The 25,812-nt window shown below is 45.7% G+C and overlaps 1 protein-coding gene across 1 annotated transcript in view; it reads right to left on the reverse strand.

Moving 5' to 3' along the window:
* Positions 1-134: 134 nt before the first annotated feature.
* FAM234B (family with sequence similarity 234 member B) overlaps positions 135-25,812 on the reverse strand; it is a 33,759-nt gene continuing 8,081 nt past the window's right edge. Inside the window, exons 2-13 of the mRNA XM_059186011.1 lie at positions 23,982-24,380; positions 20,354-20,452; positions 17,762-17,950; positions 16,571-16,701; positions 12,786-12,933; positions 12,070-12,211; positions 10,907-11,050; positions 10,656-10,737; positions 7,651-7,806; positions 5,437-5,554; positions 3,223-3,443; positions 135-2,644 (exon numbers count right to left, since the gene is read on the reverse strand). Of these exons, the coding sequence (XP_059041994.1) occupies positions 2,639-2,644; positions 3,223-3,443; positions 5,437-5,554; positions 7,651-7,806; positions 10,656-10,737; positions 10,907-11,050; positions 12,070-12,211; positions 12,786-12,933; positions 16,571-16,701; positions 17,762-17,950; positions 20,354-20,452; positions 23,982-24,380 (1,835 nt within the window). The 3' untranslated portion in view covers positions 135-2,638. The remainder of the gene's footprint in view (positions 2,645-3,222; positions 3,444-5,436; positions 5,555-7,650; positions 7,807-10,655; positions 10,738-10,906; positions 11,051-12,069; positions 12,212-12,785; positions 12,934-16,570; positions 16,702-17,761; positions 17,951-20,353; positions 20,453-23,981; positions 24,381-25,812) is intronic.

Here is a 25,812-nt window from a genome sequence, read left to right on the forward strand (position 1 = left end):
GGAAAGGGACACTTCCCCAATGAACATACACTCCTCTCCGGATCCCCAACTCACTCACTCACACCTCCTTCCTCTTTTCCATCAAGGGAAAACCAACAACCCGATGGCTAAAAAGAACGAGAATGACACACAAGTATGTTTCCTATATAGTATTTATTTGTTCTGCAACAATTCACATTTTAAATAGTGCTTCCTGACAATATACCAGCTGGCTTGTCTGTAGTATGGGCAATAAAAGCAGCAATTCACATTCAAGGGGGTTGGTGTCAGCATACCCGACAGGGAGGGGGAGTGGAGAGCATCTGGGGGAGGGGAGGATGCTGTCTAGGGTGGAAGGAGCTACCCGGATAGCAAGGAGGAGAGCTTGGGAGAAGGAAGGTCCTTATACCCGCACAAATCACGGCTATCCCTAAGAGGCAGTCACAGGGGCCTTGCTGGAGTGGGAGAAGGGAGGAGCGCTTCCTATCTTAGAGGTCCGGTAGGGTGGGTGCCTCCAAGGAGAAGGGAGTGTCAGGACACACCTGACCAGCTAACACCCATGCTGGTCACGTGAAGCTTCTGCAATCCTCTGCCACCACTCCAACCTGCCCTGGCTGTAGAGCCTGTCCTGTGTCTAGCAAAAATGGATTCAAACTTATCATAGTTAAGACAACAGTTTGTAAACACACCATGAAGAATTTAGGGACTGATGCTCTTCTAGCTTCCTCTTATTTCTGGGACTCACCCCGCATAAACACCATCTTCTACCCAAAAGGATACCCTCAAATCAGGCCCTCAGTAAGCGACTTGGCATTTTGCTCCTCTACCCAAAATGGCTTTCCCAGAAAGCCTCAACATGGTGAAGAACAAGGTAAGAAATAGATGGCTCAGCCCAGGCCACAGAACCACAAGTCAAGTTTTAGCTATTCAGTCAACTATAAATTAGTCCTCAGAATCCTCTAGTAGGCTAAACAAGATCCTAGAATCTTCTACCCAGATTCAAACTCTAGAAGTCAATCTAGAATCATCCCTATCCTCTTGGATATCCTCTCATTGTTCCCCCAAGTTCACAAAGCTTCCCAAAGTGTTGAAATTAAATTTCCTTTCAGGGCCCTAAGTCAAGGGGGTGCCCAGAAACCTGGCAGGCCAACCTGATATTGGTACTAACCTTCTGTTATGTCATAATGCCTACCACTGGGCAAATAATACACATCCCTTCAAGTCCGAGATCCCTAAATTTCTGTCATCTCTATAAATTTGTCTCGACTCCCTTTATTAATACAAGCTAAAAAGATACAGGCTCAAGTAAGACAGAACCTGAGTTGCACTCGGGTATGACCTATCAAAATTATTCAAAAAGAAAAGTAGTTCTCCACCAGCTAATGTGGGACTTTCTGCTATATAAACAATGACCTAGAAGTTTAGAAAAGAACTTAAGTAATATTTATGGAAGAAGGGAGAAGTAAGCACTGGTGATAATTCTAAAGAACTTAACCAATTATAAAAGAGTATTTACACAAGTTTTCTCAAAATACAGTGTTTCAAAGGCTCTACAAGGAAGGAGATGTGCAGGCAAAATGGTTGCATGTGGGAGTCAAGGATAAAAACCCAGGAACAGCTTTGCTCTCATGCAAGCAAAGCAAAACTATCTCTGAATAAGCGGGCAAATGAGAGGCAGTACAGAGGATGGCCCCTAGGAGATGCTAAGAGAACAGAATGGAGTTATGGCAGGGATTAGGCTGCCTGCTGAGTCGTTCCTGACTTCACAGACCTAGGACAGCGCGCATACACACGTACATACACACACACACACACACACACACACACACACACACACACCCAGCACTTCGGAAGTTAGCAGGGAAAAGGTCAGGACCAGCAGGCCAATCCAGACCACATGATACCACACAGACTCCATCAGAGGCCGCTCATGAACTACGCACTGCTCTTGCTCCCCTTCCGACAGGAATGTGGTGGTAGCTATGGTCACCAAGTGTGCAGAAATGGAAAGTTTGTGAGGTGGAAGGCTACTGAAGATAAAAGCTGCAAATGCGAGGACAGCTCCCTCAGCCTCCCACTGTCTTGTCTCCCTGCCGCTAGGGTGGGAAGAAGCCCAGGTACAGGCGATGAGAGAACATGGAAGGCAAGGACCAGTGATCCTGATCAGAGGCAGGACACTGGAAATCTCAAGACAACCAAACAAACCAGGTGTACTTCAGAAGGACAAGGAACTCGGTCCCTGGAGCTTAGAACAGATCGAGAAACTAATTCATCATCACACCAATGCATACACACATGTGGCATAACGCAAAACAAAATGTTCCAGGGAAGAACTTCACTGGGATTTCCCAGCAGGAGTTTATAAATTAGACACACAAAAAATAAACCATAAGATTCACATTTCCAAACTATCCCTGGAGTGCCTAGAGGAGGGGGTTAATGCAGGGACTGAAAAGTTAGAGGTCAGATAACCCCAGCCCAATGGATCGTGCCGTCATCAGAGAACTCCAACGTGCCCTCCAAAGTGCTTTGTGACAATCGCACAGAGGTGGTAAAATGAGGTGAAGTCTTCCTTCTCTCCAAAGAACTGACTTGACACTGCTGGGAGAGAGATGGTACCACTCTGTTCACTTCTTCTGAAACGGAAGATTCCATGAGACTACATCTAGGGGAAAAAGTGCAGGTGTCAGCGACTTTCATTCCTTTCATGACAGAGCAATGGAGGAAACCCAAGCTATTTCTCTACTCTTCTGTCCTTCTGTTTAACCCGGAAAGTTCATAAGTCCTTCCAGAAAGATCCAGAAACCTTGTTTTTTTCCATGATAAACTCTTGAACATTGAACTAGACCATAGTATTTGAGGGCTGTGAGGGTAGCAGCCAGATAATTCTTTGGATACATAACTGCTCCAAGTGTGGCATGCTGTTAGCCTCGCCAGCCTCTACCCAGAAAATACTGGTCGTGCCCACCCCCTCAGTCACTGAGACAATAGACACCATGACCCCACATTTCCAAGTGTCCCCTAAGGGGATAGTACCATTGCCAGCTAAAAACAACTGAGTACCATTTCTGAATGGTCATAATGCACCTTAAGAAAACAGAGCTGCTCTCGAACAGCTGGTTCTTGACACCCGGCTAATCAAGAGGGCTCCTACTCCCATCTACTTTCTCGAGAACAAAGTTGGATTTCGTAGCATTTGCCCCAAACCCTTACTGGTAATCAAATAAACCAGAAGAGATTCACCTGGTGGGGAGGATCAACAAACTTTATTCTAGAGAGGAATCTTCGCAGCTCCCCACGGCCAATTTTGGGGGTGGTGTCCTCAAGTTGGACCACCTGGCCTTCCATCAGCGCCCACCGTAGACTAAGCTTGCTGACCACCAGGGGTGCCAGATGGCCTTCGGAGCTTGGCCCTGTTGTCCTGGTAACATAAAAGGCATCTTTCCAGAGGTCGTTAATTCCAACTGAGGAGGACAAAAACAAGAGCGATTAACGAGGACAGAATACTTCTGCAGCAGGGGAGTGGCTTGATTCTGCAACTAGATTCATTCATTCATTTACCCCTTCATTAATTTGTCCACAAAGTTTACTGAACACTTATTAAATGCCAGCACTGGGCTAGACAGTGGGTGCACAGTGGGGGACGACAGGATGCCAGCAATGCAGCACATTCATTCCTCTTGGTCTTTAGACCCTTCCTTTTCTGAAGCTGCTTCTAAGAAAGCCCCAAATCAGGAAACGAGGATATGCCAACTGTGGTGACAATTTGATAGCAAAGTGAGAACAGCAAACTAGAACTCTGGAGAATTCCTGGACTGTCAGTACACGGTCGCAGATGCTATCTGCTTCACCAGCTCTTATTTTGCCTTATCCTTAAAACAGCTGTTGTACTAAAAAGGGTCTCGATTCCTAATTACTACTATTTAATGTTCACTGAATAATGTTTTTCACTAATACTGAAAAACAACTCAGGGGCACCTGCCTTCAGCTCATGATTTTAGGGCCCTGGATTCAAGCCCCACATCAAGCTCCCTGCCCAGCGGGAAGCCTGCTTCTCCCTCTCCCACTACCCCTGCTTGTATTCCCTCTCTCGCTGTGTCTTTCTCTGTCAAACAAATAAATCTTAAAATCAACAACAACAACAACCCATCAACTCATTTAGATCCCACCACAGGATTCTGTAGAATGCCACCTCCCTGACCCTGCTCCCCACCACACACAAAGCCAGGGGGCAGGGGTTCTTGCAAATTCCTTGTGAAGTATTCTTCCTAATGTATCCCAACAAACTGAGAGTCACAGCACATTTTAACTTCCAGGCAAATGAGTTTGTACATGGAGAGCAAGCCTCTGAATGGCAAGAAAATACGGAAAGACAAAGGAGAAGTGGCCCATCTGGTTTACCTCACCCCATACCCTCCACCCTCCCCTCCCCCGCCACAACAAGAACTGCACACTCCCTCAGTTCAGAGTGAGGAAAAGGATCTCTGAGGAAGAGCCCATCAGACACTTCAAGACCAGGAGGTCGCAGTGGCTGAGTTTCCAGGGTTCTGACTGCCTGAATTACTGGTCTCTAATGATATTTGATCCAGATTTTGCTATATGGTATTATTTATATACATACATAAAATTGAAGACTACTTCCAAAATGTTAACAGGGTAACAAGTGGTCAGATTCTGTGCGATTTTTCTTTTTCCCTTAATTTTTCTCTTGGCAGCCACTTCTATGCAAGGGGCATGTTTACCTGCGCTAGTCAGAAGAAAGTCTCCACTGATCCTACACCAATGTCCTAGACACAACATGCTACCCCCACCATTTTCCTCACAGGTAATTCTTTTTTTTTTTTTTTTAAAGATTTTATTTATTTATTTGTCAGAGAGAGAGCGCGAGCGAAAGCGAGCACAGGCAGAGTGGAAGGCAGAGTCAGAGGGAGAAGCAGGCTCCCTGCGGAGCAAGGAGCCCGATGCGGGACTCGATCCCAGGACACTGGGATCATGACCTGAGCCGAAGGCAGCTGCTTAACCAACTGAGCCACCCAGGCGCCCCCCTCACAGGTAATTCTAAATCCTCAGCTCCTAGAGGGTCAAGAGTCTAGTCTTACTTGTACTCCCAGCACCAGCACCATGCCCGACACACAGATGATGCTCAGCGAGCGTCTGCTGAATGACGCTGCGTGAACCACATCCACCTGAGGACCTCTGAGATGGGCCACACTTGCCCTCAGCTTTCAGCCTATTCGGAGGGCTGGGTCCTTAGCCTGAGAGCCTGCTGCTCCTCCCAGAGGGGCACTCCGGCCACAGCCCTGAGGAAGCCTGGGAGCGGCTCAACTCCCCCACCCCCTGCTGCTGTTTGACGACACGTGTCCCTCCCTCACTGAGACAGCAGGATCTTCACACACTCAGCCAGTACACTGTCTCCCCTCATCTGTGCACACAGCCCCCACTGTCACATCACATTACCCTCTGAAGCCGTCACTGTGCCTGTGGCATTGGCCAGATCCAGAAGAATAGAGGGGAATGCTGGATGCAGGAGGTATAGGTGGTGAAGGCTGGGTGGCCCAGTTCCGGGGATGACATCCTGACAGTGAGAAGCAAAAGGGAAGAACGTAGTTAACTCTCATTCCCACATGTGACAGCCCTCCAATGAAAAGGGGTTTTGTGGAAACAAAATGTATACATGAAAAGACACCTCTTCTCATTGGATATTGAAGCCAATTACAAATACCAAGCTAAAATCACAAAAATCTCAGTTTCTAAAATAAGCAGAGCATTGCCCAGACAGAAGAAAATCATTAATTATAAAACAAAAATTCCAATTCCAAGTGGCAGCCCCCCAAGTCCCCACAGCAGAAGAAATGCACACAAGAACTGCCCTTGCCAGCCTGACCTCTGTGCAGGGGTGACGTTCGGCTCACACGCATGCGTGTGAAAGACCACGTACAGGTCAGTAAATGATTGCTCTACTGAGCTCCTTGTGTGCCTCCCCCACCCCGGGACTACCCTTGGCCGCACTAGTGGAGGAAACAGGAATCCTGTATTCTTAGCATAAGAAGCACATGAACGGAGGAGGAGCACAGGCAGGACGGCTGCAGCTGCACTGCCCCGACGTGCTGCGCAGCAAAAGAGGGCATTTCCCGGACCCTCAGAGTCCCACACCTGACAGGACAGACTTCTGACTCCGTCCACATGACAAGCAAAGAGCCAAACTCCCTTCTCAACGTCAAGGGAATGGAACCCAAATTCCTCAGCCTGAAAGCCAAGGTCTTACACCACTTAACCCAAATCTGCCTTTTCCAGCCTCTTCCTACCGTTATTCACCTGGCCAGCCAAGCTTCAGGAATGTCTGACTGGCATCTTTGCTCCATCTAACCCTACGTCCCCCTTAGGCGTCTAACAATCCTCTGGAGCCCATTTCCACGACTGAAAACAATCCTCATCCTTAGATCACATCTGAAGGCCACCTCTTTTAGAGAAAGCTCCCCAGCTGCCCTCCCTTTGTGCTTCTAGCTAAATCTCTTATTTGTGCTTCTATTACAGCATCTGTACCACACGTTTGTTTTGGGGTTATTTACAGACACTTACATTGGAGAGTCACCTGTTCTAATCCCCTCGCTTTATTAAATGAGGAAACCAGGAAGTTAAAATGTCAGGTAAACTGTCGTGGGCACATGTTAGGGCAGGGCAGAGTTACAACCATAATCTAGATTTTGAGTAAATCTGATCCTCAAAATGAGGGACTATATTAGCATCTTCATTGATGGATAAAGAGCATGAGGCTCAGAAAAGTTAGATGGCTTGTCCAAGAGTGCATAGTCGATGAATTCAGGATTCTTCGTCCTTCTGGGTCCCCCCCAGCATCTGTGGACCTTCTCTGAGAGAGCAGCACCACGGTTTCTAGTCTATCCTTAGGTCCCTATGGAGAACATGGTGCCTGGCACAGAGCAGGTGCTGGTCAAGATAGGCTTTATTGAGGGGCGCCTGAGCGGCTCAGTGGGCTAACCATAGGCCTTCAGCTCAGGTCATGATCCCAGGGTGCTGGGATGGAGCCCTGCATAAGGCTCCCTGCTCAGCAGGGAGCCTGCTTCTCTTTCTGTCTGCCACTGCCCCTGCTTGTGCTCTCTCTGACAAATAAATAAAGACTTTGGAAAATCTGCCTTCTGGGCTTCGGACCTTCTCCCCTGTAATTCCCCCAGACAAACCCTCAATCTCAGCTTCAACGATATTTTCTCCAACTTCCTGGCCCATGCCATTTTTGCAGACTCAGTTTATTCACCTCGAAGCCTAGCCTCACCCACATGAACCCTCCTCTGCCCCCTCCAGACCAGTCACCGTTACTTCTCTTTGACTACAGAACATGTGAATCATCTGGAATTTTGGACCTAGCATCTTGAGAGGACCTATGCCTTATCTAGCCTCCCACTGTTGGCAGCCAGCAGCCAGGGGCTGCTATCAGCTTTCCCTTGACTGCAGCTGAAAGGCAAGGCCAGGACAAGCAGAGCTCAGGAGGGAGCAGGTTCTAGCCCTGCCCATCGGGTGCTGCTATGTTTTACCCACACCCACCTAGAAGCGTGGCTGCTCCACTAAACCTTCCAGACCCAGTCAGCCCCGCAGAGCAGCTGTCATCTCACTGAGTGACGAAAGGCCCCCCATCCCACACCCCCCAGGCTCACTCACAGAACTGGGAGATGCAGCTGACGTCCCTTCAGCCCAAAAGAGGAAGACAGACTTCTGGTCTGCAGTCACTGCTGAGGTGGTTGGTGTCTCTTTCAGGTGACAGGGAGCACTGTAACTCCAGGGAATGGAGCCTGAGTCCCCATCCACCACCACCATCTGCAAAAGAGGAGACAGTGAGGACAGCCCACCTTCAGAAAGGAAGCAGGCTGCGGCGCCCGGGGGGCTCAGTCAGTTCCGTGACCAGCTCCTGATCTCGGCTCAGGTCGTGATCTGAGATGGAGCCCCACATCAGGCTCTGCAGCAGGCGTGGAGCCTCCTCAAGATTCTCTCTCTTCTCCTGCCCCCCCCTACTCCCCCAAAAAAGGCAGCAGGCCGAGGAAACACACAAGAGAATGAAAACTCATGTATATTAACAGGTTGAGCTTAGTCCACATGAACAAGCTAGGCATTCGGAAAGCATTAAACAGTGACTCGGGACCAGACCTAGTTTTCCACAGCCCTTGTCCCCACTTAGCAGAGTTTAAAGGTCTGCTGAATTCTCAAGCGGGAAGGGGACATTAGAAATCACCCAATCAGCCTGTCATTCTGCAAGTGAGAGAAGGCAGCTCGGGGACAGGAGGGAGCTCAAGAGTGCTCAGTGTCTGTGACGGTCCTCATCCAGAAACAGCAGCCCTTTAGAGGGGAGGTGCTGTCACCAGACGCCCACAGCAGCACCTCCTGCCGGCTCCTTCCCTCCCACCACCGCAGCGCCCACGGAGGAGACAGTGACCAAGTGGATGCCCGTGCTACGCGCTGTGCTCCAAGCTTTACAGGTTTGACTCCTGGGCGTCACGCATACAGAGCTCAGCCCTAGGTTGGTCTTAAAGTTAAGACAGCACATCGAGACAGGCAAATCAACTAGGAGAAAATACATTCCTCAGCTGCATCTCTCACAGGATAATGAAGGGGTCTGAGCTCCTAATCCCTGGCTGCACATATATCTCCTTCTCACCCCAAATACCTCATACCTCACAGTTTTAGAGCCTCTCCTTGGTCCAAATCCATAAGAAACTCCCCACCCAGCCCCAGCCCCGGTCCTCAGTGTCTGTTCTTCGGTGAGTGGAAGGACTGCACCCCCATCAACAATCACTTTCCTACTCTTCAGCCCCTCAGGCCCACCCTTCTGCATCCCTGCCCGGACTCTGCCGCACTGCCTGGGGAAACAGCTAACCCCCACCCCCGCCCCGAGCCAACACTTCCAGATTCCCTCTGGTAGTCTCGGGACAAAAGTGTTGAGACACCACACTAAAAAACTGGATCCAGTCACATGCATTATTTTCCTGTCATGATAACACTATGAAGCCAGGTGCTATCACAACCCCCACTTTATAGACGTAGAATCTGCAGTTAGGTGAGGTTATGTAACTTGCCCGAGGCCACTGGAAAGTAGTGGAGCCAAGATTAAATTCCAGGTCTAAAGCCCCAGCAGCTCAGCTCTTAATCAAGCTATGTATACCCTTCTCCCTTAATCCTGCCAGGAATGCCAATGAAAATTCCAATCTCTACCTGAAATTATTTTGAAACACAGTTGGACATTGTTTCTTTCCTACACAGCACTGCTGGAAGACTCTCCCTGAAGTGATGCCTTTATCATCAGCTCTGTCCTCCACTCAGGATCAAATGACCCCAGTGCCCCCAGTACTTTCACCTAAACGCTGCCGCCCTGCTTTCCAGGGCCTTCCATCAGCTGAGCTCACTCAGAGCTCTGTGGTGGAAATGCCCCTTGGCTCCTCCTTACATATCAATCCAGTGAACCACTTCTCTGCTTTCAGGATGTGAACATCTAGCCCGCAACCAACACAGAGCACCTCTTGACTCCCTTCCTTCTGTCTGCTCCCTGCGCCTCCATGGCATTGTGCGGACCTCCACCTAGCACGCGCCGTGGCGTGGCAGAGCCATGTGCATACGCACACCCCAGAGACTAGGAGCTGCATAGGACCAGGGTCTTGTGTTCATTAACTCTGTATCTCCAGAGACATTATCTGTGCATCTGGAGCAGAACTTGGTGGACCTTAGAGGCGATGATTAACTGTTGAGTTGGCTCCCAGGGAACAGTGTGCAATATATAAATATATATTTTAGAGTGAAGGAAAACACAAAAGCTAGGTTAATTATAAAAAAAAAATTTCAAAACCTTAATTCTCCCTATAATAAGAATGAAAACTGAGGGCGCCTGGATGACTCAGTCATTTAAGCATCCAACTCTTGATTTCAGTGCAGGTCATGATCTCAGGGTCGTGAGATCGAGCCCTGCGTCCACTCCGTGCTGGGCATGTAGTTTGCTTGAGATTCTCCCACCCCCTCTCCTTCTGCCCTTCCCCCTGCTCATGCATGTGTACACACACTCTCTCCTTCTAAAATAAATAAATCCTTAAAAAAGAGAGAGAGAATGAAAACTGCCTATCCAATCATTGTATCTTCACAATATACAACCTCATGTAAAATCAGAAAGACCTCCTCAGTGTCCCTGGAACGTGCCATACCATTCTGTCTCTGGGCCTCAGGCATTGGTGGTCCTGACCCGACAGGCCTTCCCATCCACCCCTCCTCATATAAATATAATTCAACTTTCGAGGTCCTGCTCATCTTTCCCTCCCTTAATAAGTCCTCCATAATAACCCAGCTACCCCAGATATCCCGCCTTCTCTGAGAGCTTAGGAAACTAGGTACCGAAGTACTAAGTTTATTTATGCCTGCCTTTCCCCACCGAGAGACTTCAGAAGGTTCTTACTGCCTAACTGTAAGAATTCAGAAGAGGAAATTCACATACTGGAAGGGGGTTAACTGGAAAAGCTTCCAATGCTAGAGATCTCAGCACTAGCTTGTGAGTTTTCAGCTACTCTTTGAGTTCTCTGAAGGAAGGGACCATATGTTAGGTTCCTATTTCTCACAGTACCTAGCATACGGCTGGACACAACAAATAGACTTTCTAGATGTTTTCATTGATCTGAGTCCCAAAGTTTTACCTTTTTCATCCCAACTCCATCCTGTATCTGGAGAAGGAAGTCCAAGGTCTGATCATCGGTGAAATACCCAGGAGTAGGCTGGCTGCAAATGAGAACAAAGTTAAGCGCTCAGTAGTAAAGCAGAAGGAGAGGAAAACAAGGACTTCTTTCTCCCTCTTCCGTACCACCCCAGGTATCCAGCAATTGTTCTGGGCAACTTTTAAACACGGGAAAGCAGATCAAAACTACATTAGGAGGAGCATACGGCAAACCTGTGCAGGCCTTGCAGGCTCAGTGTCCAGGAAGGTGTAAGATTTTGCCCCCGCAGCAGGATGAGGCCTTGTCTGGTTGTAATCAGGAGGTTGCTGCAGTTGGAATCAGGTGCCTTCACCATCTGCAGTAGCTCAACACCATCACTGAATTAAACAAGACCCAATGGTTAGTCTCTGGCTTGGATGAGATTCTGGAGCCACAAGTTGGGGCTCTTTCTCTCGGGGTACGTGTTTCTCTATACTCTTGTATTCACCTCCCACCATTATCTTACGAGGGAGGCACTGTGTCGTTCCAGTCGAATCTCATTTTAGAAAGCAAGAATCCCTGGAAAATTCATGCCAGTTCAAAAGGAACTCCTAGGAGAAGGGCCACAAGGCCAGATCTCTCACGTTGGATACTCTGGGGGAGGTTAACAGAGCCAAAGATAATGACACAGAAAGCAGATGGAGACCCGGACAGGAGGCCTGAGATTGTCACTGAACTTGGACAGGAACCCATGGTCTACACTGCATTGAATTATTTCTTTTTCTGAACAACTGGGACCATTCCATTTAATACCTGCCCAATTCTTACTGAAACAATGTGCTAGTGCCTGAGAAAATGCTAGAAGATGATCTGAAACTTCTGACAGAAGAGAATGAAGACAATCACTACCCCGGCCTGGGGTTAAATGGGTAAAATCCACCACATGTGACAAAGGACATGCTTTTGATTAAGAAATAAACAAGAATAAAAAATAAGATTTCATGGATGCTAGTCTTGCTCCTGTCAAAACGATTCTTCAACTAAGAGAAAAACAGAAAAGGAGTAGGGCAGATACTTCTGCCCAGTTTACAAGCAGGTTTTTTTTTACATAAATCTCTCTCCCTGCCTAGCGGTCTCCCCATCTCAGCCTGCCCTGCTCTGACTCAGAACGCTAAACAGATCTCCTTCTTTTCAGTCTGTGTGTAGAGTGATCACAAATCATGATCACCAACACCTTATGTTCCCAAGAAAAGAACGTATCTACCTCACCAGATAGGAAGATGGTATATGAAGGCTAGCGCTCTTTCCCCCACAGACCTCTCTGGCCCCTTATTCACGCCCAATTCAAACGCGGAGACTCCATGGCTCGTAAGATCTCAGGAGATTGAACTGCGACAAGGTCAGATATCTGCCCTACCTGTAAATGTCAATGAGCTCAGACAGGTTGATGGATCTTCGCTTCTCCCATTCCGGCTCTTCTATCTGCAGAGAAGGTGGTAAGCTGTCTCGATTTTGGGCCTGAACAAAAATGTCCCGCAGGGCGACAGCTTGGATATTTCCTAGCACCACAGGAAGAACCAACACTGAGAAGCTGAATTTACTAGAACTCTCCCAGGGTGAGGATCTGAGCGAGAGACACAGAGCCTGATCAGATGGGTCTCACAGGGGCCCCTGGGTGGCTCAGTCAGTTAAGCGTCTGCCTTCAGCTGGGGTCATGATCCCAGATTTCTCGGATCGAGCCCCACACTGGGCTCCCTGCTCAGCAGGAAGCTTGCTTTTCCGTTTCCCTCTGCTGCTCCCCCTGCTTGTGCACTCTCTGTCAAATTAATAGATAAAATCTTTAAAAAAAAAAAGAAGATGGGTCTCACAGATCCCACCCAGAATGGTTCAACATGGAATGGGGAAAGGAATGAAGCAGATTCTGGGCAAGAAGTCTTCTCTTTGGAGAAGGCAACTGGGGAAAGCTGAGTTAATAACCGGCCACGGGTGGCAGAGAATGAGAGGCCCCTGGGATAGGAGGTGGCAAAAGGGCTGACTGATGTCAGCAATTCCCAAACTTTCACTCTGTCTCAGAAGGGAGGCCTACCACACACACAGATGGGGAACGGCAAAAAAACTAGCTTTGCTTCTTACCAAAACCAAACAGGATGTAGACAGCCCCATTTGTGGTGACATAAACCTGAGGACCAATCAGATTCCCCACTCCCACGATGCTGTACTTCACGGGTCGGCCCACTGGACTCCCTGTCCGGCCAGACACCAGCAGAAAGCACAGATCTGGCTGAAGAAGTGGAAAAAGACAGAGTCAGTAGATGCCATATTGTTTCCTTAACCAAGTAGTTTCTCCAGACATTACTGATTCCTGATTAGCTAAGGGTTCAGAAACACTTCCCAAAGTTGGAAAGCATAAAGCCAAACCTGCTTCACGTTCTTCCCCTGGAAGCAAGAAAATGAAGCCAACGTTCCCATTCCTTTGGTAGATATGTGCAAAAACCATCTGTACGGTAGCTCAGGCAATTTCTCTGAAACACGGTTGTTTCTAGATGAAATCTTCTGAGGCACAGATTTCTAGCCCAGAGCTAACTACAGGACTGCTGACTCCCGGTCTCTACTCTCACACCCAGAAATCGCCAGTAATATTTGGTCCCAACTAAAATCAATACAGGCAGCCTCTCCCATCGTAACATTACATGTCTAGCCTGCCTGGCTACTATCAACCTTACTCTCAAGCAGAGACCAGCAAAACTGCCCTGTGAAGAGTCAAATGGCATTGTAGGTTTTGCAAGCCAGATGGTTTCTGAAGCAACTAGTTGACTGCCATAGCGTGAAAGCAGCCATGGATAATAATAAGAAAATAGGCATTGGCTATGCTCCAATAAAACTGTATTTACAAAAACAAGCAGTGGGCCAAATCTGGTCTACAGGTCACACAGTCTACCATCCTCTGCTCTAGAGGGTTTTCTTTCAGCAATAGAATCACCAATTGGGAAATATGAGAATTGTACTGATAAGCTGACTTCCGTAAAGCTTCTGACAAAGTTTAGCATCATTAATTCTTTTGGACAAGACAGAAAGATACAGTTTTCAGTGTACCCAGAGTGAGTCAATGCCAGCCTACAAGGGAGGTTTCTGTGGAATGTCACACCACCCTGCTACTGTCCCATTCCTACTAATCACTCTTCTCAAAGACTTGAATGAATGAATAGCTTATCACAAGCTCATCACAAAGCTGAAAGGGATAGCTAATATGCTCTATGACAAACTAGAAATTCAAAGAAGTCTTAGGTTTGAAAGATGAGTCAAAATCTGAAAGAAGAAATGGGGCCATTAATTAATTGATTAATTAAAAGGGGTGGTACTTTAATAGATTATAAATAAATGCAAAATCTTAGGAAGGCCACCACAATCTTCAGCTATGTTATTAGAAATACAAGGCCTGTATCAAAAGAAGTATTTCCTTACACTGATATAACTGGTTATATCACAAACAGAATACGGTTTCCAGACACAGGTATGACATTTTAAGAAATATGGATAAAACGGAATGCAAAGGGAAAGAAAGCAAGAAAGAGAGGACTCTAGACTTCATGATGCATGGGGGACAACAGAAGAAACTGGGGGCAGTTAGCCTTGCAAGTAGCAGGCTTAGTGCGATGTGGCTAAGGTGAATGGGCTTTTATGTAGAAAGAGGAATATATTCATTCAAAGTTGCTGATGCTGGAACAGTGAGTAGAAGCTATGAGAAAGTAGAATTCTTACCAATATGACAGAATTTTCTAGACCTTACCAAAAATGAAAAGAACAGTGTTACAAATCAGTGATATTCCCATTGGCCTGAGGACTTGAGGAGAGTAGGGGCCAATGTGTCTGGAATACTGTATCAGTGATTCTAACATGGTGTGAGAGGATCAACCACATGGCTTTGAGGTCCCTTCCCACTAACGTTCTAGGCCAGATAAGTTCCACTAACCCCAAGCCAACAGTTCCTCTGTCCCAAGCCCACCTCACTCTAAACCCAGATCTAAGAATGCATCACTCTAAGTCATAGACCTAATACGTTCCATTCCTTAAGAAGAGAGAACATTCCATACTGTAGCTTAGAATAAACCAGAGCTTGGGTTCCCCAGGTTCCTTGTTGCTGGCATTAGAGGTCAAAAGAGGTCAGTATAAAGGTGAGGCTGCTCTAAACCCATCATTTTTCTGCGATTTTTCTAGTACTATCACTTTTCAGACAGAATGGACACTATTCATATCTCTACACTATGTGTAAATAAGTAAATTCTGTGAGGCAAGTTGGACAGTACACTTTTTTTGCTGTTTGGTTAAGACAAAAAAAGAAAAAGAAAGAAAAAAAATTACAGAGTAGGAGTAGGCAAGAAGCCAGTTCCTCCAACAGAGGCTGCCTCACTGTGGAGGGTCCCTAAAAGCCTCAACCTCTAGCCTGTCAGCCACCACTGGCAATGAATAGGGTATGAAGGCCAAGATTGTTAAACTCGCTCAGGACATATAAACTTGCTATGCCTCCACTAACCATACCTCATTAAACCGTTAAGAAGAAACTCCCCATACTTTCCACTTCGGGAACTTCAGAAAATCACTCCCTGATGGATGTAGTTACTGAAATTCACAATGATTGGGATTAAAAAAGATTATGTAAATATTTGTTGAGTTTGGGGTTCAATCTACTTTGAGACCAACTTGCTAGTGGAAGGAAAACTAATAAAGTACCCTCCAAACTCACTAGTCTTCAGAAATTTACCTTACTTCTTTGTTCTCATCTCACAAAGTATTGCCAGATGTCCTAGAACAGTGCTCCCCAAACAGTGCTCAGTGACTGGAGAAGCACTTTCAGTTTACTTATGGTGCTCCTGGCAGAAAACCATAAAATACTAATGGATTTCATTCTATTCTAAATCATTTTACTTGCAGATTTCATAACTCTACACCATGTATATGCACTACAAAAATCACAACAGCAAACACAAGGTCTCTTAAAATTAAAATAAATCAAATAAAGCAAAATGATCTATATCCACATTTTCCCACAAATATTAGTTGCCAATTGTTCAATTCTTTCGTCCACCAGCATTTCCTGGCAAACCCACGTAGGAAGTCTGAGAAGACGTCTTAAAGGAACTTTTGGCACAAGCTCAAAAAAAAGTGTTAGGAGTAAAAATGGAGATATACGGAGTAAAATGGAGATATAGGAGTAAAAATGGAGATACATGTGCTCGTCAATGTACTCTTTCCTGTGATTTAGGAAGGAAAACTACTATTATTTTATCTGTACACAGAGTACTAGCCCTAGTCCACTGGAGCTCCTGCAAAGCATAATCAAGGAGCATAATTTAAGGACAAATGTCCTGGACTCCAGGTCTATTGTCATAGCCTGTATACAACGTCCTTTCTTAGGTCATTGCTGTTATTACTTACTCAATATATGATGTGTTCCATATCTATTCTATGAGCTGTCTTGTGGTTTTACATAAAGGTTAAGTATGTCTAATACAACTAACAATACACCCACACGGTAAAAAATAGGCACTACTTTACGCAGTTCAAATATGGTAGCTCCGGCTTTCACAACAGCCCCTGTTCTAGATAGAACATTTCTGTGTTACATCTTGGAGAGATTCCATGGCTTGCCCAAGGCCACAGGGCTACAGTGGAGCAGGAATTTAAACACAAACCTCTCCGGTGCCCAAGTTCCACCCTGCCACAGTCAATGGGAACATAATGAGACTGCTGGGAAAATAAGTTCATGATGGCAATTTATTCATTAAATCTCCGAGAGAGAATTTTCTTAAGCCTAAGCCCTTGTTAAAAGGTTCAAGCAGCATTTATGATACCCGTACTAGAACTGACTGAAGTTGAAGCACTTCCTATGAGAAACAGAGACAATCGGACGTAGAGCATACCTGCAATTCCCCAATGGCCAGAACGACAAGGTCTCTAACGCCATCTTCATCCAAGTCCGGCAGCACCACCCCTGGGGCAGCCAGGGTACCATTGGATAAGTAGTTTGGGTTTAAAGTCCAAATGGCTTTCCCTAGGGGTGACAAATAAGCTGATCACAATGATAGCTTCAGCCTCTGGAAAGGGCAGATGCAGAGCTTCCAGGTAAGAGAGAAACTCAATGGGCAAATGACAGCCAGCAACTCCTTACCTTTTCTTTTAGTTTTAATCTTACTGGGGATGAAGGGCACAGGAGTGTGATCTGAAATCCTTAAGCGTCTGACTAAGAAACCCATGTGATAACTTCACACCTAGGTTTTTTAGATAAAATGGAGGTGCTGAAGTCTCTCCAAGAAAGAGGAGCCCACTTGTCTGGGGCAGAGGAACTGATCTGTTAGAGATTATTACAATTTCTGAGGAACCATCCAGGGGCAGCCAACCAGACCAACTCTCTCTGTCCCACCATGTGCTCACATGAGCAGGGGAGTCACAGGAGGTTTTCAAAAGGACTTTAATTCTGCAGTTAACTTAAAGTTTTTTTTCACTCAGAATTACCCCACTACCAAACTTCAACCTCTGAAACTGGAAGGTTGCTACGTGTCCAGCTTTGGTCAAGTCTAAAGCATTCACAAGCAGGACACTTACGGTTTTACATGGGGCTTTCATTATATTTGATTCTCTCTCGTTCCTCATGTCATGGGTGTCTAAATATAGAAAGTAGTCAAAAGCCCAATTCAACAAGCATCAACAAACCTTACTTTCTTCCCTGATCTTTTTTTTTTTTTTTTGAATTTTTAAAACTTTAATTCCCTGACCATTTTTTTAAGTGGTAAATGGGTAAGTTTACACAAGGACCCCATCTATATCAAATATGAAGGGACAAAGCCCAGCTGTCTTGTACAAAGTAGGACTACTTAGAAACCAAAAGCCTCAGGGTAGTTTCTGTTTGGGTAACTCAGTTTAGCTCCATCCTATCACCAAACAGGTTTAACCATGACCTATTACTCAACCTAGTCAAACCCTTTCTCTGTTTACCTTAAATTCACCTTCCAAAGGAGCTCAAACAGACTTTCCACTGTGTGAAAGTGGAAAGGTCCCTTCCATATAAGACCGTTCTGATCCCCAAACAGAGACTTCCGTGGAATGACCTTTACCTGATGTCGCATTGAATGCACTGAACATTCTGTGTGTCCCTGTCACAAGGCAGATGGTTTCAGCCACGCTTCCTGGCATCAGATTCAAACATGTAATATCCCGGGCCTCCTCGGGGAGGGGACTGGACCAGAGTGTGCTGCCATTCATTCCCGAGAGGCACACGAGAATAGCGGCTGCCTTTGAGACACCTAAAAGCACACAAGAGACACAGGAATGGAAAGAAGGCAGAGAAGGTAAACAGCCCAGGTGAGCAGGAGGCCAGAACCACAAGTAAATGGTGCTAAGGCAGCTCACACCTGTGCATTCCACGGCCTCCTGTACTTCTGGTACTAAGTCTGACAACAGAGTACCTAGTATAGAAGCTCAACACATTCCTCATGTCAGGACATGCTGTGGACCTCCTCCAGGCACCCTGTGTGCATCCTGCACCCCTCCCAGCATGCCTGCTTCCATGTCTGTCACTTCAGCCCCCACCAAATTGTCATATCCTGAAGGATAAAGACCATCCCATTCATTTCTGGAGTTTCAGAGCCTCACACAGCACCTACACATACAGCAACCAATCAATCATCTGCTGAATAAAAGGAGCAAAAATCCAGAATATAGGAAAGTCATTGTTAAGAACAACAGCAGCAACAAAAACAAACAAACAAAAAAAAAAAAAAATCAAGGAAAGGCATGCTCAGAAAAGTGAGACTGATCTAAAATATGTACAGAGCAAAGGAATATGTGAATTCTAATTGTTGCTAGCAAGTGCTCCCTGAAAGCAGAAAAAGTAAATATTTGAAAAATAAACCTGAAGATTACAACTCAGCAATGATCAGTAGATCTTCCTGGTCGAGAGTCCCATGGAATCAGCTGATAAAGCCCCTGCAGTTTCCCAAGAATAATTGGGAAAACTTAGGGGCCAAGCACATGAACTCCAGAGACAGTCTCTCAGCTACACCGTTTGGATACCAGCTCTCTTATTTACCCGGTGTGGAATCTGAACCAGTTCCTTAACCTCCCCTTGTCTCGGTTTCCCTATCTGCAAATAGGGGGTAAGAATATTAGTCTACCCTGTTGGGTTATGTGGAGGGATACATTCACTCACAACATATGTTATGCACTTACACTTGGCTCTATTGTTTTTATAATCTGCAACCAAATCAGGCTGGCCCGTATTATGTCCAAACCCATAGCCTTACCATACGAGTCCTGATAAATAGCAAACTGTGTAAAATACCAAATGATTAAAACAGATCTCCAAATCTAAAAGTGGTTGGGGAAAATTTTTACTTCAAAGGCTAATGAGTCATAGGCAGAAAAAAAAAAATGTAAATTAAAATCAATTAAAGCCAAAAGTCAACCTTCTAGGCTGAAGGTCCTCTCTGTAAACACACCTATTCCTAAGTTGCTTCTACGTATTACATAAAACTCAGAAAGGTTCTTCTAATAATCCCAGAGAGGCAGGCAGCCTGGAATTCTCTAAAACATACCTAGATGTTATCCCAGCTCCCAGATCATTAAAGGGTAGCTACCAGGGCACCCCAGCTGCACACCAGACTTACTGTCTCAGTTCAGACTGTGGGTTGCTGTCACTTTAATGGGTGTCACAGGACAAACCAGGAGCCCCTGTGTACCCACGCTGAAAATACAACCTCTTTTTTCTTTTTTTTAGCTGATGTGTATCAGCACACTCAATTAAGTTGTGTAAGGTTTAATAAAGAGATTATTTACAAAGATGTGGTCAGGGTACAGGGAAACCATGAGAGATAGCACAGTCCCTCAGAACGTAATCATTCATAGGCCGAAAAAGACAGGAGAGAAAGTGATTCCTGGAATCCAGAAAAAGAAAGTCCTATAAGAAGACCACCATTAGAGAGGATGTGACCTAGGATCAAGGAAGTAGCTGGCCTGAGGTCATCCTGAAGGGGAGGAAGCCAAGAGAATAAATGCCCTCTCTCCCCACTCATTTCCTCTCCTCCAGTTTCTTGCCTAGACTCCCCATTGGCCAAACCCAACAGGAAACTGGCAGGCAAGGGAGCCTGTTGACATAACGTGTACTGGTCAGCCTTCCAAAGCAGACAGCAGGATGGAGAGCAGAGAGAAAGGAGGAAACAGAATCAGTAAAAAGAAAGCACACGGCCATGATAATGTGGGTAAAAATATTTTAGAAGATGAACAAGAAGCTTTTCTACTGTGGTTGGTAAGGTAGGGTTGTGTCAGCATTTACTATAATCTAAGAAGCAATGGAAAATTGGCTGGGAGAAAACTCAAGAACCTTAAGGACTAATGCTGTTCATTGCCATTTCAAGTGTGTGCATAAGTCACTTCTCTGGATCCTCCCTTCTTCATGGGACTGGGTGACTACTAAAATTCCTTCCAGCTGCAGATCTCCATGATTTCTTTAAATAAGCTTTACTGATACGCAGGAGCTTACTGACAATGTCTGTCATGTATGATAGACCCATGATGACTTTCTGTTCACTCCTGACCCTTTTCTACAGTGCCCTTCAGGACACAACCCTGGAGCTTTCTCTTAGCTCACAGCCCCTGCAATCACTGAGCTTCTCCTGTAGTAGCCTCTAAAACACATGCATGTCTCTTACCAATTGCACTCCCGTTCCGTGAAGTTACAAAGGAGAGAAGGACATCACGCAGGCCGTCTCCATTCACATCAGCCAATTCCAATGGAGACAGGTCCCCACCTGATAAGCACATAAAAAACAAAAAAAGTCCTGAGTTAAGTCACCACAAAACAGTTCTCTACTCCAGGTTAGAAAGGGAACAGACACATGGCACTGCCAGCACCTTCATAAAAACCAGGCAGACTCCTGGTTCCTAAATAAGATAGAGTACACACAATTCTGCCTATTCCTCTAAGTATACCTAAACTCCCTGCACATTACAGAGAACACAAATGTAAGAAGACTCTAAGGTGGGGAGAAGGTAGGTTGGCTAGGGGCCGAGAAGCCCAAGGAACGACAGGTGATGACCCTCCACCCCGGGTTTTCTTCTGGCCTCCCATGTCCCAGACAAGGTGCTGCAGAAGCCGGCAACCCAGAAATGCCAACAGGTACAGACAAAAAAGGCCCAAGAAAAGCTGACTCCTCTAGCTGAAGGTCCAAGAAAGAACAGCATAGCAAGAAAGAAAAAGTTTTAGATCATAAATGTTCTACTCCAACCAAATGCCACACAGAGAGAACTGCAGCCCTATCCCCACAACAAAGCCTAAACGGGAGCCTAGATTTCCACCTTTGCCCAGCTACAGGAAGGCACCCCTTCATCTCCCAACCAAGGTCATGTCAGAGAAGGCCAGGTGGGGAGCCAGGACTTTCCTCCCCACCAAGGGTCTTCCACACACCAGGGAAGCCTACAGTTCTACCCGACCCGGCATTAATGAGGCAGATGCCCACCCCTGCCAGAGCGGTGTCAGCAGAGGCCTGGCAGGGAGCCTGGGCTTCCAGCCTGGGCAGCGACAAGGCAGACAGTGCTGTCCTGCCCCTCGACAGTGTACAGTCAGAGGATGTCTGCCAGATATGGAGAGAACCCAATGCATGGCTGGTGGAAGTGCAAACTGGTAAAAACACCATGGAAAACAATTTAACATAAACTACTAGGCTGGCACATGCACACACCGTATGACCTAGCAATATCAGTCATAAGTTAATGGCCGAGAGAAATTCTTACATATTGTATCAGGAAAAATGCACAGGAATTTTCCTAGTGGCAATAATGATTTTTTAAAAAACAGAAGCCACCAAAACGCTTATCAACAGTAAAATAGACCAATAAACCATGGGCTCTCCACACCATAGGAAATGAGACAGTGGAAAACATGAATAAGCTCTAGTTACACAGCATCAATACTGATGTCTATAAAATGCTTTTATGAACATGCTAAAAACAAGTCACAGAAGACTGCTTAATTACATTTATACAAAATTCAAAATAGGCAAAATTATTTTACCATGTGGTGAAATTTTAACGGAAAGTATAATGACTCGGGGCGCCTGGGTGGCTCAGTGGGTTAAAGCCTCTGCCTTCGGCTCGGGTCACGATCTTAGGGTCCTGGGATCCAGCCCTGCATCGGGCTCTCCGCGCAGCAGGGAGCCCATTTCCCTTCCTCTCTCTCTCTGCCTGCCTCTCTGCCAGCTTGTGATCTCTGTCAGATAAATAAAATCTTAAAAAAAAGAAAAAAAGTATAATGACTCAAAACTCAGGATGGTAGAACTCTTTGGCAGGAAGAGGTAGCTTTGGTAAGGAGAGACACATGGGGGTTTCAATGGTCTTTATAATATCCTATTTCTTTCTTTCTTTTTTTTTTTTTTAAAGATTTATTTATTTTAGAGACTGACAGGGGGAGAGAGAGCAGGAGTGGTAGGGGCAGGGGTAGAAGGCGAGGGAGGGAGAGAATTCTCAAGCAGACTCTCTGCTAAGCATGGAGCCCAACACAGGGCTTGATCCCAGGACCTTGAGATTATGACTGAGCTGAAATCAAGAGCCTGATGCTTAACCGACTGAGCCACCCAGGCACCTCAATGTCCGATTTCCTAAAGTCGGTGGGTATACCAACAACCTGTTCCTAGTCTTTACACCATATACAAATATTATAAGAGCTCACTTAGAACCATCAAAAAAGGGGGACATGTGGGTAGTTCAGTCAGCTAAGTATCTGCCTTTGGCTCAGGTCATGATCCCAGGGTCCTGGGATTGAGTCCCACATTGAGCCCCTTGTTAGGCTCCCTGCCCAGTGGGAGCCTGCTTCTCCCTCTCTTCCCCACTCATGCTCTCTCTTCCTATCTCTGCTCCCTCTCACAAATAAACAAATAAAATCTTCAAAAAAAAAGAACCATCAAAAAACGAAGTGAGAGATCTCTTATGTGGTGGGAACACACCGTAAGTCACATCTACTCAGTTTTGCCTTGAGAGAGACAATAATAGTGAGATCACAGAACAACTGATCCGAAGCTGAATCAGCTGGGATCAGTGACTCGCCAAAGGTAAATATATCTAGATCAAGATGATGTAGGGATCTGGGAGTATTGAAGGGGAGGAAAAACTTCTCCTCTACCCTCTTAGGGTTTCTAGCTGGGACTGAGTAACAGGAGAGATAATGAGATAACTGATTAATAAGAGAGATTAAGAAAAGGAAAGGACTCAAATTTATTTAATAAGATTCCCCATGTCCATGGGAGCCCTCACAGGAACATAAAGGCCTGCAGCAGAGGTGGGGAGGCCTCAGGGCTTCTGTACTCATCGAATATAGAGCCCTGAACAGCCCTGGAAGGGGAACGAACATGGATCCAGAGACTACAGGAAGATAAGAGTTATTTTAACAAGGTCTGTTTGTACACACTCCCTTCGGCCTCAACTCCCCGTCTCTGTTGATGAGTTTCTTTCCTCCTGGTACTGGGAGGGCATCTTGTACATGGGCGTTTCATCTCCTGCCTTCCAGGACAAATTAGAGGTCAAGGTCAGAGTGCCCTTCTTGCATCTGTTGTTATTCATGTGCCTTCGGTTCAAAATAAACAATATGCCAAAGCAACATATTTTGGGGTAGTGTGTTCTGAACCCCTTCACCCCCATGAAGTTGACAAAACACAAGACTGCTCAGCACTCACAGTTGAGATGTAAACCCCTTGCTGACCCAGAGCAAGCCGTTTCAAAGAAACCTGCTCCAGAATGAGACACAATAGCTAGAGTCACTCAGGTGGTTCCTCCCCAACCATTAGGAGCAAGAAAGAAAACTTACTGCAAGAAAGCAAGTTGATTTCACTTGAAATTATTTTAAAATTCAAACCAGGTCAGGCTCCTATAATCACCAAATGCCTGAGGGTCCTACAAAAGCCCCGGCCTCTGGTCTGGCCAGGCCCTGAGACTTACTCTTCTTGGTCAACAGCCTGACCTACAGCTTTGTTTTCTCCTCATACTGTGTTGGCTGCACTGCAGGGACCCAGGAAACCAAAACTCTGTCCTCTCTGCATCTAATTAAGGCCAACGCCAACAGAAACACAACAGGGCAGTGATCTTCTTAAGCGGTATCAATCTATCTTTTTGTTTTATTTCCAATCTTAACTTCCTAACCACCTCCACACATGGGGAGAGAGATGCTATAGGATACACATTTATTTGTAGTAGGACCTGGAGGGAATTTTCAATGTAACCAGAAGTTTTACAGAATTACAGGTAATCATGAAATTTTACAGAATTGGGGCGAGAAATCCTACAACTCACCTCCCTGGGGGCCCAGGTGGCGGCTCCAAGTGCTGTGCAGATCTCTGGGAGGACACGGGATCAGGAAAGCACATACGAGCACCAGGATCATGGAGATGACCAAAGTTAGCAGAAAGACAGAGGTGCGCACATAAGACACGATGGAAGAGGTTGCCTTCTGCTCCAGGCCCCCAAGGGGCTCTGAGGGGTATCCCTCTGTGGCGACCTCTGAAAGATGTGGCTTTGCAGCCCCCACAGCTTCAGCATCTGAGTCAGGCTCTGGCACTTCTCCCAGAGGGCTCTTCCCATTTTTGACCCCTCCATTCTTCTGCTGCAAGTTGAGAACAAGATCATCCTCGCTCTCGTCACTATCCGCCTGTGTGAGGGGGTCATACTCCCCTAGGTCTGGGCTCTTCTTCCCTGAAACACAGAAAGACAGAGCGTCAGGGCAAACTAGGAAGGAGAAACCCTTACCAAATGCATGGTAACTGTGAACACCTAAAAGAAAACACAGAAAACAAAGCCAGTTACGTTTACAGTTTAGAACTTGATGGCTATATGTAAGGAGAAGAATGGGAGGGAAATGAAATCAGTGTTCCAGAATTACTGCTTTCATGAGCTTAAGAAAATTGGAAAGGAAACAGAGAAAGTGGTAAATTTCAAATACCTTTTTTATTATTATTTTAAAAGACTTTATTTATTTATTTGAGAAAGACAGCACAAAAAGGGGAGAGGCAGAGAAGAGAGAGACGCAGTCTTCCCAAGAAGCAGGGAGCCAGATGCCAGGCTTGATCCCAGGACCCTGAGATCGTGACCTGAGCTGAAGGCAGATATAACTGACTGAGCCACCCAGGCACCCCTCAAATACCTTTTTAGTTTGGGGAAAAAACCCAAAAACCAGAAACACTCTCTTAATTTCTCTGAATCAGAAGACATGGCTCTTGTATCAACCCCCATATGCCTAATTTGCATATTCCCATTGATTTTCTTAAATCTGTGGTGTTTCCATCTTTCCTGGAACTTGCCTAAACTTTAGAACAGTTCTCTGTACACTGCTTCTCACAGTCAGATATTTGCGGCTTCCCACTTGTCTCCATGGAAAACAACTTGGGAAGTTGAACACTAAATGTCACCTGGAGACGTCTTAATAAAAACTCACTTCTGAGCTTCCTATGATTAATTCCAATGCCCTGTCAGCACATGTTTCAGTAAACAGTGTTTACACTTAAAAATGCTATTCTGAGCAAGTGTTCTAGGAGGGGAGGGACCAAACAGGAATGCAGAGGTACAGGACCTGACCCAAAACTGGCTTACACAACAAGCACCCTGTTTTTACTTAGACACTACATTTATTTGGGGTAGGGGAAAGGGGAAAATTACAGGAGAGCTTAAGCACACATCCTCCCAGGTCACTCCTTGGCCCCGGCCGCCAAACACTGAACAGTTTTATGCCTGTTGTTCATGCTATAACCAAGCAAAAACCAAGAAAAAATTTCTCATTTTGGAAATTACATGGTAAGCTATACTAATATAAACTATATGGTTAAATCTTTTATTAAGAAGAGATATAAAAAAGAAGATGCAGCCCAGCTAATTAAAAAGGAAGCAAGAAGAATTCTTGATGTAAATCTCTGCCTCTGGTCACTGTTATCTTGCTGATATCACTTCATGTTTTATGTCTTGTTTACTCAAGACATAAAATGAAGCAATAAAACACTATATGGAAACTAATATGGGAAGTACAATCTTTAGTGTAAAGCTTGGTGCCTGGTACATAGAAAGTCAATAAATATCTGATTAAAAATAAACATTACACAGAAATATTTTATAACATTAAATATTTTACAAAGAA

Source organism: Mustela lutreola, chromosome 8, assembly GCF_030435805.1.
Source record: "Mustela lutreola isolate mMusLut2 chromosome 8, mMusLut2.pri, whole genome shotgun sequence".
Lineage (NCBI taxonomy): Eukaryota > Metazoa > Chordata > Mammalia > Carnivora > Mustelidae > Mustela > Mustela lutreola.